The sequence below is a fragment of the Clytia hemisphaerica genome, unplaced genomic scaffold (genome assembly GCF_902728285.1).
Source record: "Clytia hemisphaerica strain Z4C2 unplaced genomic scaffold, Clytia hemisphaerica genome assembly, whole genome shotgun sequence".
Lineage (NCBI taxonomy): Eukaryota > Metazoa > Cnidaria > Hydrozoa > Leptothecata > Clytiidae > Clytia > Clytia hemisphaerica.
This window is the reverse complement of record NW_027103350.1, coordinates 2,690-16,520: the sequence shown is the minus strand read 5'-3', so window position 1 is coordinate 16,520 and position 13,831 is coordinate 2,690. Positions and strand designations below refer to the sequence as shown.

Genomic DNA, 13,831 nt, shown 5'->3' with positions numbered 1-13,831 from the left:
GTATTGACTTCTTAAAGAAATGATTTTAGATTATTTCCAACATGCAAGAGCCGATTGCACTAAATATATATAACACTCGAAAACTATCATGTTATATTTTTTTGTAATTAAATCTTGCATCAGCAGTTTCGAAACAAAAGCATGCTATATTTTTTATGTAAAATTATTTTTATAAAGAGAAACGCTTCCTAGGATTAAAGGAAATAAACCAGCTGTGCTGGAAGGTCAGCCCGAAAGGATAAGAAAGATTAGAAGATAAGAAGATTAAAATAATTAATCCAAGGAAAATTAGTTATCGCGTATTTTCCAAGGAAATTAGTTAGTTATTGCTTTAGTATTTTCCAAGGAAATTTAGTTATTGCGTATTTTCCAAGGAAGATCACTAGACCGTATTTTCCAAGGAAAATCACTGGTCCGTATTTTCTGAGGAAAATAGTTGTTGCGTATTTTCCAAGGAAAATTAGTTGTTGCGTATTTTCCAAAGAAATTTAGTTATTGCGTATTTTCCAAGGAAATTTAGTTATTGCGTATTTTCCAAGGAAGATCACTAGACCGTATTTTCCAAGGAAAATCACTGGTCCGTATTTTCTGAGGAAAATAGTTGTTGCGTATTTTCCAAGGAAAATTAGTTGTTGTTGCGTATTTTCCAAAGAAATTTAGTTATTGCGTATTTTCCAAGGAAGATCACTAGACCGTATTTTCCAAGGAAAATCACTGGTCCGTATTTCTGAGGAAAATAGTTGTTGCGTATTTTCCAAGGAAAATTAGTTGTTGCGTATTTTCCAAGGAAAATTAGTTGTTGCGTATTTTCCAAGGAAAATTAGTTGTTGCGTATTTTCCAAGGAAAATCACTGGTCCGTATTTTCTGAGGAAAATTAGTTGTTGCGTATTTTCCAAGGAAAATCCTTTGTTCCGTTCTTTCCCAGGAAAATCAATTTTCACGTATTCTCCAAGGAAAATCACAGCACTTTATTGATTTTCTTTTGAAAGAAAAGGTATTTCCCTTGCAAAAAATACAAAATAACTGAAATTCCTTGAGCAATCATTAGTTGAATTTTTCTTTTTGAAAAAGAAGATTATTATTCCCTTGAGAAACCACAGAAAATCAATTTCCTATGCGAAAATTCATAGCCTGTCTTATTTAATTGGAAATACAGATTTTATTTATTTTTCTCTTGGAAAACTGCTCAGAATGATGATTTCAGAAACTGGGGGGAGGAGTCTTCAAAATTCATGCATCCGACATCATCTAGTCCAACAGCTAAAATGTCCGATAAGGCAATCGAAGGTTGCTCCAGTTTTTCCGAACCGATTTTTTCCGGCAAAAAGTGTCAAAAGAATATTTGTTTCAGAAAAAACGTTATTAGCCTGTCTGACTAGCCAACCAATTTTTAACACTTCAAAGTAGGCGGAGGACCGTGTCCGTCTAGTACAGACTTTTAAACTAAATTTAGGGAAAAAATCTCTCAAAGGGTCCCAAAATCATCAAAATTTTGTCTCTCAAAGGGGCGATTTTCGATTTTTGCCTCGGACATACCTGTCACCTCGCAAACCTAGTACCCCCCCCCCGGAGCATCCGTACCCCTTTTTGCCAATATCCCCCCCATGTATATCTCGAGGAAAGTGTATTGGAACTTTGTATGATTCAAAGACAGATTTTGGATGAAAATTGTATCAAAAGTATCAAAAGATTAAAGGACAACAACAAGATCTGCTATTTAAAAAGATAAATTTCTCGTCCTCCGTGCTTGAAAAATCAATATTTTTGATTAGGTCTGAAATATTTTTGATCAGGTCTGAAATATTTTTGATCCCTGTGGATAGATTAGTTTAGAAAAGAAATAAAAATACGTGTGGGGGAATCGAACCCTAGACCACCTGATCTTGAATCTGATGCTCTACCGACTGGGCTAGTTAGTCATGTTTCTTCAGTGAGAGCAATTGTCTTTATATTACCATAAAAAGTAATAAAAAATGACGTAATGTAATTGCGTAAAACATTTTCATTCGCGCATACAAACAATAGGCAGGATTTTCATTGTTATTTTGTAGATACTGGCGTAATCATTTGAGAGTATTCCGATCAGAATAACAACTAATACTGAAAGTATTCATTTACTCATATTGAGTTCTGTTTTACTCGTACATAATTATCAGAGAAGCAAAAATACAAAAGCCTTACGAGAGAGCGTCCCACTACCGTCCCACCTTAGCGTCCCACTACAGTCCCACCTGAGCGTCCCACTACAGTCCCACCTGAGCGTCCCACTACCGTCCCACTTAGCGTCCCACTACCGTCCCACCTTAGCGTCCCACTACCGTCCCACTACCGTCCCACCTTAGCGTCCCACTACCGTCCCACTTTAGCGTCCCACTACCGTCCCACCTTAGCGTCCCACTACCGTCCACCTTAGCGTCCCACTACCGTCCCACCTTAGCGTCCCCCCACTACCGTCCCACCTTAGCGTCCCACTACCGTCCCACCTTAGCGTCCCACTACCGTCCCACCTTAGCGTCCCACTACCGTCCCACTTTAGCGTCCCACTACCGTCCCACCTTAGCGTCCCACTACCGTCCCACCTGAGCGTCCCACCTGAGCGTCCCACTCGAGCGTCCCACCTGAGCGTCCCACCGTCCCACGTCCCACTTCTCCAGTATGCCATTTTCAAATGCATCCAACATTGAAACCAACATAGAAGTGACGTCAATCTCATTAAAAAATGTTCGGTGAAAAGTTTGACGGCGATCAAACTTCATCCAACATGATTTCCAACAACTTTCTTAAAAAGTTGCAATTTTACGACTTGCGCAAACGAACCCAACATTTGATCCAACCATAATGCTGGATCAAATGTTGGATTCATTTGCGCCGGCCTTTAGTTTCCGCTTTTAAGACAGCTAACGTTCGAATCTGTACAGGTGATCCCTTACGTAAACCGAACGTTTGCGTAAGTTAGTTAGCTTAATTAACTTGAGAAAGCTCCATCTTTTACGTTTCTTATTATTTTTTAGGTCCATGGAGTTGTTCACGATACAATCGAGTTTGTCAAAAGTATTATTTCGGTTGAACTAAACAGTGCTACTGACAACCCTGTAAGTAAAAAGGAGGCGCTCTGTTTGGACTGGAGTTTTTTTAAACCCGTGTAATACAGTAATATTAGTGTTAGATGATAATTGTTACGGGATAATATCTATTTGTATAAGCTACAATTTGTCCCTTCAATTATTATTTTTACTGGTACTAAATGTCTAAATCAGTTCTATTTCGTTAACTTCTTAGTATCGGTAATCAATTTTGACAAAAAGACAAATTAAGAAACATCCCAACTAAATTAGACACATTCATCCCGCATAAAAAGATGCTTCTATCAAACTTCCAATCTATTTCCATGAAGTGCTAAGAAGATTTTTCAGTCGTATTGATATCATTTCCGTGTCAACATTTCTTCCCGTCTCAGACGGGTTTCCGCCTCAAAGTTTTACCCAATACACTCTTCTCGAGATGCATAAATTTATTGTTGTCCTCGTTTTCAAACAGATTTCATTGCTATGAAATTATACATTTAAACCAATTTAAATTCCCAAAAGACAAACATTAACTCTAAAACAAAATTACTTGAAATTCAAAATGTCTCATGAGGTGTAAACAACACAATTATCATTGATTTCAAGTACTTTCTATAATTTTGTTTGTCTCCAACGCACAGATGGTATTTGCAGATATTGGTGAAACAATGTCAGGAGGGAACTTTCACGGTGAATATCCAGCCAAATCACTTGATTACCTCGCTATTGGTATTCATGAGTTAGCTAACATGAGTGAGAGAAGGATCGAGCGACTTATCAACCCAGCTTACAGCGGCCTTCCAGCATTCCTTACGAAAGAAGGAGGATTAAACTCAGGTATCAATTTACTATAAACTCATTTTCTGCACCACAAATAAATGTAGTATTTCACAAGGCGAGTGTCTTGATATTAAACCTGGCGATTAGAATTCCGAACGTTATCTTTTTGTAACAAAAATTTTGATAATTTTCCAGGTTCCTTTGAATAACTTATTTTTGCTCCCCAAGTTTGTGTCAAGGATTACTACTGGATTATAAATATAGAACACTGCTTTAATATTTCGATAGATTAGACATTGTCTTTCAGTGTCTGTCCCGTGCCATCAAATGGTTCCTCTTCATTGGTCAAAAAATATTGAGCTCGGGTAACTTAATGCATGTCCCAGAATTGCATTAATTTTTCCGCCTCAGTTCCAGTCCCTAAACCATAACAAACTATACATTTTTGGAAGCGTATTTGGATGTAGAATACCGTATTCGGTGTAACTTAAATTCTTTCACAGTATTATTAGAGATATCTTAAGAAAACCTGATTATGACGTCATGATTGATGACGTCATAAATACAAAAAGTTGAATATCTCGAGAAATATAAATCAAAACTTTATGAAATTTGGACCAGTGATAAAGTACATTGAGATGTTTCAAAAAGTTTTGAAAGTATTTCCGAAAACTAATGACGTCAGCAGAAATTGCAAGAATTCGAATTTTTGCGATAAAATGCTGACATCAGCAAATTTTCAAATTTTTTAAAAAGAATTCTCCTCCTCTTGATGAGTTCTATCATTGGTCAAAATTCCATAAAGCTTTGAGTATTGGTTCTTGAGATATTCAAATTTTTAAAATTATGACGTCATAAATAATGACGTCATAATCACGTTTTCTTAAAAAAACTCAAATTCTGCTGAGATAGAATTTAAGTTACACCGAATACGGTATTCTACATCCAAATACGCTTCCAAAAATGTATAATTTGTTATGGTTTAGGGACTGGAACTGGGGCGGAAAAATTAATGCATTTTTGGGACATGCATTAAGTTACCCGAGAGTGTTCCTCCCTCAAAGTGAAATCCCTTCCCCCAACAAAATATTTGGCTCTAAAGTTTCTTTTAAAGCAGTATAATGGCATCAAAATGTCAATATCTTTAGCGACCATTGATATTTTTTCTCCCTGACATTTGCACTTTAAACTCCAGAAAAAAAGGTCATCTGGATATTGCTTAAAATCATAAATTTCACCTCTTAATTGTTTTGGGTAAATTCACAACAAAAAGCTACAAGCTGTTGAAAATGTCAGCTTTTTTCCGTGAGGTTTACTGACAAATTTTTTCCTAACACCCAAATGGGAGAACTATCACTTTCTATTCTCTATCGGATCACTTAATTGATCATTTATGTAAGTTATATTCCTTTCTCAGGTTTAATGATTGCCCATTGCACTGCAGCTGCTTTGGTGTCCGAAAATAAAGTGCTGACTCATCCAGCATCTGTTGACTCCATCTCCACATCTGCCGGACAGGAAGATCATGTATCCATGGGAGGTTTCTCCGCGCGGAAAGCTTTAACCGTTGTAGAACATGTCGAATATGGTAAGCTCTTCTCCAGCAGAGAAGTTTTTTGTGATTCGAACTTTTGTTAATCGATTCTTTCATAATAGTTCAAACTACACAATTGAGCTTTATTTAGACTCTTCAGATAAAGAAAATTTTTGATTGATGTAATGCATTATTCAAAAGATACTAAAAGATTTAAGTGTCGGCAGAATGGTTCTGATTCTCCAATGGTGCAAAATTGTTGGAAATTTTTCTGTGGGAATACCGGTAATACTTTCATAAAATACCGGCGTGCGTTTCGACCAAAAATTGCTCAAATACCGGTCAAAATCTTCGAATGAGTACCGGAATACCGGAAATTCTGCCTTCTTTCAATACAAAAATATCGGCAACTTTTAATCAACTAAAGATTTATCGCGGTTTTTAATTAACTACGTAAATATTACTATAGATTAACTTTGCATCATTCTTTGATTCAAAAAGTCATTGTGATCCTAACCGATTCTTTCATAGCTCAAATTAAAACGATCCCCCAACGTCAGTTAGAAAATTCTCACCAAATACATGGGTTCTTGTTAGCTCTCTATCTTTCTTTGCTTCTTTCTTTTGAGAATATCCTCCCCCACTTTAAATAAGATAAAGAACGTTTTGGATCCAGTTATGTGTGGTTGATCGAAAACCCTCTAGAGATGCATGAATTCTTTTTAGTATTTTTAAATTAACTCGTTTTCAAAAGAATCATACTATTGATACTTTTCAGTTCTGGCCATCGAATTGCTATCAGCATGTCAAGGCATTCAATTCTTACGTCCACTAAAAAGCACTGAACCTTTAGAAGCTGTTTACCGATTGGTTCGCTCGGTCGCCAAGTAAGACAATCATTTATTACCCCTTTTTAAAAGAAACAAAAAATCGTGTCAGCCCTTGTTACTCTTATCATCAATAAAGTGGAGTCTCCTTAACTCGTGCACGCTTGTTGTCTGTACACAGACTCAGTATCTACGGCTAATTTCAAAATTCATTGTCGTAGAGGGTCTGTTAGTATATACTAGACGTCACCCGCGTTTTTTGTACACAATTATGTACACAATTAACGAGATAAAAAATCCCGGTTTTTAGTGAGGTGCTCACTAAGGGTCTGTTGTCATTGTCTTTTCTCATTTGAGATTTTTCAAACCGACCGCTGCGATAGAGTATTGGTGAGAGAGATGGGAGACGATGAGAGTAGTGTTGCTATTTATAAATCATACTTCATCGCAGAGGTCTCCGTACGGGAATATTTTTATCAAACAGACAATGCGCACATTAAAATTTTTATACTTTTCCTCTGGTTGATTGTAGCAAAAGCTAAATTTCAATTTCAATTTCAAAACAGACAATGCGCACATTAAAATTTTTATACTTTTCCTCTGGTTGATTGTAGCAAAAGCTAAATTTCGCATCAATGTTTTCTGAATATATGTTTTTCACTTCAGGAACTTCAACCATGATCGATACATTGCACCAGACATTGAAGCCGTTCGAGATCTCTTACATAAAAACCTGGTAATCATAATTCTTTTAAGCCTCCGGATGTTCTTAACGTTTTGAGTTTTAAGCCCGAAAATATTCTTAACATGTCCTTATTTGTCACCATTTTGTGAGTATTTTTGTTCATCTTCCTAAGAAATTGGGTGTTTTAGAGTCTGCAAAGCTTTTTAAAATGTTCTTAATATTTTGGCCATCGAAGCCTTATTCTTATATAGTTTGTTCTTATAAAAAAGAAAAGCGTATACGATTATTTTGTCCCTGTTTGTTCGTTCCACTTGAGAATGTCACATTCTGCCCTCTCTGATTCAAATTGAATAGAAATCTGGAATACACGGGCTGCAAAATTATATCAATCAAAACAGATGATTACTCGAAAAAGTTCACGTGATTGTATTCCCATATTACTTGCTTTGCAACTTACAACTTACAACTTTATTAGTGTCAATAAATTCGAACCAATCAGAAATAAATGTCATGTAACAAGCACATAAAAATTTAAAGTAAAAGCGAAAAGTATTAAAAATACCCTCAGGTTTTTATTGTGGACATTTTTATGATAAAATTTTCAACTCTCTTTTTTACAGATATGGGAAGCAGTCGAACCTTACATGAAAAAATATGAAGAAGAAATGCATGCGAAAAAGATGGCCGGTATACTCAGTAGAATGCCTGATTCACCAACTGGATATAGCAGCCGTCCGGCGTCGCCAAAATCTTGGTGTGGCGAAAATGGAGGTGCGCCGCAACAGAAAAGACCAAAATATGACGCAGAGGTTTGAGATTTTGCCCTGTTACCCAGCTGGCAAAAAAACGTTGTTTCAACGTACATCTAACCTTACATGGACGTCAAGAACGCTAAATGGACGTTAAAACAACGTTGTAGACTCGTGGTTTGAATTGGAGATGCAGAAAAATAATTTGCTTTTTAGCTGATTAAATCTTAGTGGAGTCTCCATAACTCGAAAATGTTTCCTTAACTCGAACAAAATTACATTCCCGGTGCATTTTTGAGCTATAGAGACCCCATAATAATAAGTCCCAGGTTCTTTGTAATCACTACTATTCGGTAAAAAAGAAAATTGAAATTAAAAGAATCTTGTCGAATCTGCTGTCATAGAACAACTGTATACATCTAAAGGCTAGTTCCTCATCTCTCAAGGTTAGGCATGGGTCAAATTTTTTTTTTGCTGTATTGAGAGATAAGAGTATATATGCATACATGATGATTTTTTCATTTTCATCGCCTCACATTAAATAAGCCCCTTCCACATTTGCTATTGTTAAAATTTGACGCCGGCCTAAAGGACGTCGTTTATTTAGGGTCGGCTCAAAAAAGGCCGAAAAGATATGGTTATAAAGCGAGAATTCTAAGCTTAACAAGAACCCTGGGACTGGTCTTATAAAGAATCTCAAACTTGTGTGTCTTATTATTTGGTTCTTTTGCACCAATGAGTTTGGAAAGCAAATTCTAAAATTTCAATGTAAAAAAGTAGTATTTTAGAAATCTTTAATGCGTAATATTTTTTTGGATATTTTTTTTTGAAGCTTTTGTCAATGTACATTTTAAATGTTTTTGTAAAGTAATAATTCTTTTTTTTTTGTGAATTTAAATTTTCTTTGTTACTTGGCTCCCCCACCAGCTTCCTCCTGGAAACGACAAATCTTCGGATGGAACAAATTCCGACGACAATTTATCTACCTAAAGTCAATTCACCAGAGTTTGTGTTTGCTTGCCATTTTTCAATCAATTTCTAACAAATTAGATACCGTTGAAAAGATAAGTCAGAGCACTGTAATTCTTGCGAAAATTTTTTTTACAAATTCTAGAAGATGTAACCTGATAACAGCTGTTCGTAATTTTCTTGAAAATTATATATCTGAAGAAAATAGTCCTCCCGCGGAAAATTCTACAACAAGAATCTTGTTGTTCGCCGGAAAGTTAAAAACTGATACGGCGCCCTATTTATAAACACAATCACGCAACTTTGTTGTCGTTCCTAGTCCTTTTAGACGAACGCGGTCCTTACGATTTCGAGATTGCATATTCGTCAGATTGTTTGTTTTCACACATCCCTTTAGAGCTTCAGCGTGGTGTGCAGAAAACATTCACAATCTGATCTTAGGTTAAGAAAATGGGGATGAAAAATGAACTTTTGATGAAGAAAATGAACTTTTTTGTTCTTTAGTGTTAGAAACTCCATTTTTGGTAAAAAGGTAGTTTGAAGCCTCTTAATTTAAGCTATATAATTATTTTTTCCATAAAGCTATTGCATCGAAGGTTACAGCCTCTAGAAGGTAATTCGTTGAAGTTGAAAAACCCTGTTTTTTTCTGTTTTTTACTCCAACGGGTAACCTTCTAAAACCTTTAGCTTTCTATGCAATATTTTACGGGAAAAATAATTGTTTATCAGAATTCAGACAGTTTCCGGTACTAAAGGATAAAGAGTTCATTTTCTTCTTAATCTTCCTTTCATTATCTACTTGAAATTATAGTGTTCTGAATTATTTTTTCAACGGTGTATAATTTGTTTTATTTAAAGCATTCGTTGAAAAACAGTAATCAAAATAAGCTTTAGAGGATGCGAATGTACTTTAGTGTAAATTATCTACTTATCTTGATAAATTTGGCTGAATATTTAAAAGTGGACTGTCTAAGAAAGGGGTAAAAAGTCCGGTAGTTTTTTCAAGAAGTAGGTCAGTGAAATGAATCCCTGAAGTGATCAGAATTTTCATAAATATCTGTCACTTGACAAATTGAATTTGAGCGCTAGTTTTGGACAGCTAAACTACAATCTGTCAGTTAATATATTGGCAGTTGGAGTAAAAATTTAGCTCTTTTCATAGTTCTGAACCTCTCTCCCTTTAAATCAATGTTGTAGACACGCCCATGCCCCTTGTACCAGCTCAGAACTCCCCAACATTGATATCTGGGGGAAGTGGATCATTAGAAAGAGTTTTCTGCCACTCATTTTCCTGACTGATTGTGGTTCTGCGGGTAACATTCAAAAAAGTAATCGCTATAAAATTATTTGATCTATAGTAGAACTGATTTTGTTATTTTTCAACGTTTTTGCTCAATATTTTTATAACCTTTATATTCGTTTTGGTTAGCTGACAAAGGAAACATTTTATATGTATGAATTAAAAAGCAACGTATCAGGTACGAAAATATCATCTTGACCTTAATCAAATTAACATGTTTAAATTAAAAACAGAAGAAACACATTTGGCTTGTTTATATAATAATATAACTTGACTATATACTGGATTTGAATTTTGATGGTATTGCTATACAATGGAAAATTGGAAGGGCTTGAAAAGTTACTGTTTTCCGTAAAAAGGTATGTTTCTTAAAAGGTTCAGATGGTTTGATATCTTGGGCTGGAGAAACGTTTCATCGTCCTGAGTAAAATCTCCAAATTGTTTTGTCTAACTATTTTCCAAAGTCGAGATATCACAAAAGTTGGATAAAACTCGACTAGTTAGGGGCCGCCCATATAGTACGTACGCAAAGATTTTTCAAAAATTTGATACCCCCTCCCCCCATGTACGCAGATAACAATAGAAATGATGTCATTTAAACAATAGATGTACGTTTTTGCTAATCCCCCTCTCCCCCCTTCACTGCGTACGTTCTATATGGATGGCCCCTTAGGCAAAAATATTTGGAGATTTTACACAAGAGACAATAGAAGGAATCGACAAATATCAAATATCTTAAACCATCTTATTACTCCTGTAATTTTACTTATACTTTTAATCACAGTTCCTTACTTAAAAAGCTTCTGCGATTTTTAAGTCACCTTTGCTTGGTTTTTTAGCATACTATGGAATGAGTTTTGAAAGCAATGGCTTGTGTTTATTGATTTAATATTTTGAAGATGTTTTCATATATAATTTTGTCTTGTTTTAGAAGTCGCAATAATGGCATGACATTTAATGATCTACCTAGAAGCAATTATTCATTTTAACATTTCCTCCGGTAAGTGTTATCTTGACGATAAAGTTTGGAAATGTCCGGAAATTTTGAAATTTTGATAAAAATCCTTTTTAGTAGGGAGCCAACCTTTAGAATTAGGATTTGGTTTGAAGAGGTTTGTAGGATTTTGAGAAAGAATCGTTGACGGTCTTTTTGGGAATATGATTTTGAATTGTGATTTTTTATATGAAAACGAGGCTCGCAATGATTTTGATACGTCAAAAAAATAGTTGCCGTCCCATGTTTTGTCAGATCTTACCATCCTGTCTCAATGTTCATCTAACGTATTTGCACGTGTCAGTTGCGTGGGTGTATGGGATTCGACGGTGTGACGGTATTAGCCTTTTTTTGTCGATTAGCCGATGTTTGGTGTTTGAAGAAAAAAGTAATGTTACTTCGCTGTCAAACGCAGGACCTGTCATGAAAAATAATTATTTTACTTGTTATTGCGATTGTTGATTGATGGTGAATCGAAAAAAAAAAGCGCTGGTATTACGACGCTTGCGCCCCCGTAGACCCCCCCCCCCCCAAGTTGGGATTGCTCTCAAGAATATCTTAAAATGGCGTCATTTCTACCATGGATAAGATCCTTGTTACGTCAGAGGTGCCATATTTTGTTGAAATACTCTTTTAAGATATAATAGTCTTTGGTATCACTGAGGCTTTATACCATTTCAACATATTTTTGTATAAAGGGTTTTACCATTACCATGTTTTATGTAAGCTGGTTAGAACTTTGGTAGTGAAACACTTTTTATGTTGTGATGTAAACTTGTTAACCTTAACTTGTGAAATCTATTGGAAGTGTTTTTTATATAAAATTGTTGATTATGTACACGTTTTTTTATAAGAACATCCAAAATTTTTAAAGCCTTCGGATGTTCTTAACTTTTTGACTTTTTGCCTAAAAATGTTCTTAACATGTCCTTAATTTCACCATTTTTTGAACATTTTCCTAAGAAATCGGGTGTTTTAGAGCTTACAAAGTCTCAAAATGTTGTTAATATGATCTTAATATTTTGGCCATTGAAGCATTCTTATGTTCTTATATTGTTTGTTCTTATAAAAATACGTGTATTGAATGGTTTCTGAGGTAAGAATGACCAAAGACCGATTGCTGACCAGCCTCGTCCCCTCAGTTTTGCTTGACGAATGAGTGAAGTAGACCGTCTTTGTTTTGATGTTTTGATTCAAAGAACATAAGCAAGGAGAATTTCGATTTAACCGAAGAATATTGAACCCAAAGGTAGGGTAGGGCGCCGATTTTATATCCTGAATTTCTCCACTTATCCTTAATCTTTCTCTTCACTTGGTGAGCATTAAGCAGGGAGGCATCATGTACCAATAAAAACACCCCCTTCTCACAGGCCCACTGGAAAAATTGGCGCAGGTAGGCGGGGCAAAAATTCTAGATCGGCGGTTGGTTTAGCCTGGACTTGTTAATTTATTGTGCGCACAGGCCCCGACAAAGACAAAATCTTTTCGATCAGTTGCTTTTTAAAGGTCCATTCTGCTGCGCGCTGGACCAATAAGGAAAGGTTAGAGATTCTACAACTCTAACCCTTTGGGCTTTAAACTCAATGGGTGTGTTAAAACGATTTCCAACTTCCACTGTCTTTTAGAACCTAAAATACAGTATTGTTGTATGGGGAGAATTTGTACCTCAATTGTCGAAAATAGATTTGCAGACAGAATCTTACCGGATTTGCCTTTGATATGGATCAAACAATGCTATAAACGAGCAGTCGCCTAAGAAATGACCCTAGGGTGACTCAACTTCAACTTTACGAAGGAAATTATAGCTCATTAATGAAAAATAGAGGGTAGAGAGAGATGTATAGACCTGTTACTTTCACATATCGTGTTAAACTGTACGTTTAAAACAAATTAATTTTTGTCGTGGGTTTGACAACTTTTTTTCGTGCTTTTTTCGTTAAGTTAAACCACAATTTTAGTGCCTTCAAAAGGTTCTCTGTATAAAAATATTTAGTGAATCGACTTGTCAGACTGCTATCAAACGGAAATCAAAGCATTTAATATTGAGATTATTTCGTTGTGGTATTGTCATACTCAAAGACTTTGAAAAAGGAAAGTTGCAAAAATTTCTCTGCCTCTTTATGGCTTGAATGTTCTCTGTATCTCGAGGACCTAAATGATTTTGATTTTACTTTCTTTCTAGGTAAAAGTCTGAAAATTATCGAAGAGGTATCATCAAAATCTGAATTACCAACAAATCATTTTGGGGAAAAGATCATTGATTGAATTCAGGGCAGCTATTGACGTATAAGTTTATGTGGCACAAAATCAATTAAAAAAGTAAGTTTACCGCAGTTGGCACCATATGTTAAAATATGACAAGTTTAGGGGGGTTAGTGTGCCGATGAAGTTCGAAAAATGGACCCTGCGTGTTACTTTTGAAAAGAGTGACCCTGAATGGGACTGAAGTTCGAAAATGTCCTCAAAACTTTTTTTTTTAGACGGTTTTTGGGGAAGCTTTGAAAAAGACTTTGAAAAAGACTTTGAAAAAGACTTTGAAAAAGACTTTGAAAAAGACTTTGAAAAAGACTTTGAAAAAGACTTTGAAAAAGACTTTGGATAGGCTTGGAAAGCACCCAGAGCCTCTTGGGAACTTGTTTTTGATCGATATTGAAGTATTTTGCAAATATTGCAGAAGTCTACAAACCTTTTGTCCAGCATTGAAGCGAGGCAGTCATTTTTCTTCATTATTGAAGTAATTTGCTTTCAAATGATGGTTGTTAATTTCTTTTGTGGTAAGTTGAGGAGTCTGCTAAATTGCGTGGGTTGCGTGGGTGCGTGGGTCGATATTTTTGCGTGGGTCATTTTTTTGCGTGGGTGCGTGGGTCAAAATAGTTTTTGCGTGGGTCAAAAATTTTGCGTGGGTCACATTTTTTGCGTGGGTCAAA

At 35.6% G+C, this 13,831-nt stretch overlaps 1 protein-coding gene across 1 annotated transcript; it reads left to right on the top strand.

Moving 5' to 3' along the window:
- Positions 1–3,012: 3,012 nt before the first annotated feature.
- On the top strand, positions 3,013–7,770 carry LOC136820279 (histidine ammonia-lyase-like; the record flags this gene model as incomplete). Its single annotated transcript, XM_067076474.1, has 6 exons — positions 3,013–3,093; positions 3,708–3,903; positions 5,264–5,434; positions 6,159–6,267; positions 6,874–6,943; positions 7,513–7,770. Coding segments are annotated over 6 exons (822 nt in total), but the record flags the coding sequence as incomplete, so codon positions are not given.
- Positions 7,771–13,831: the final 6,061 nt, after the last annotated feature.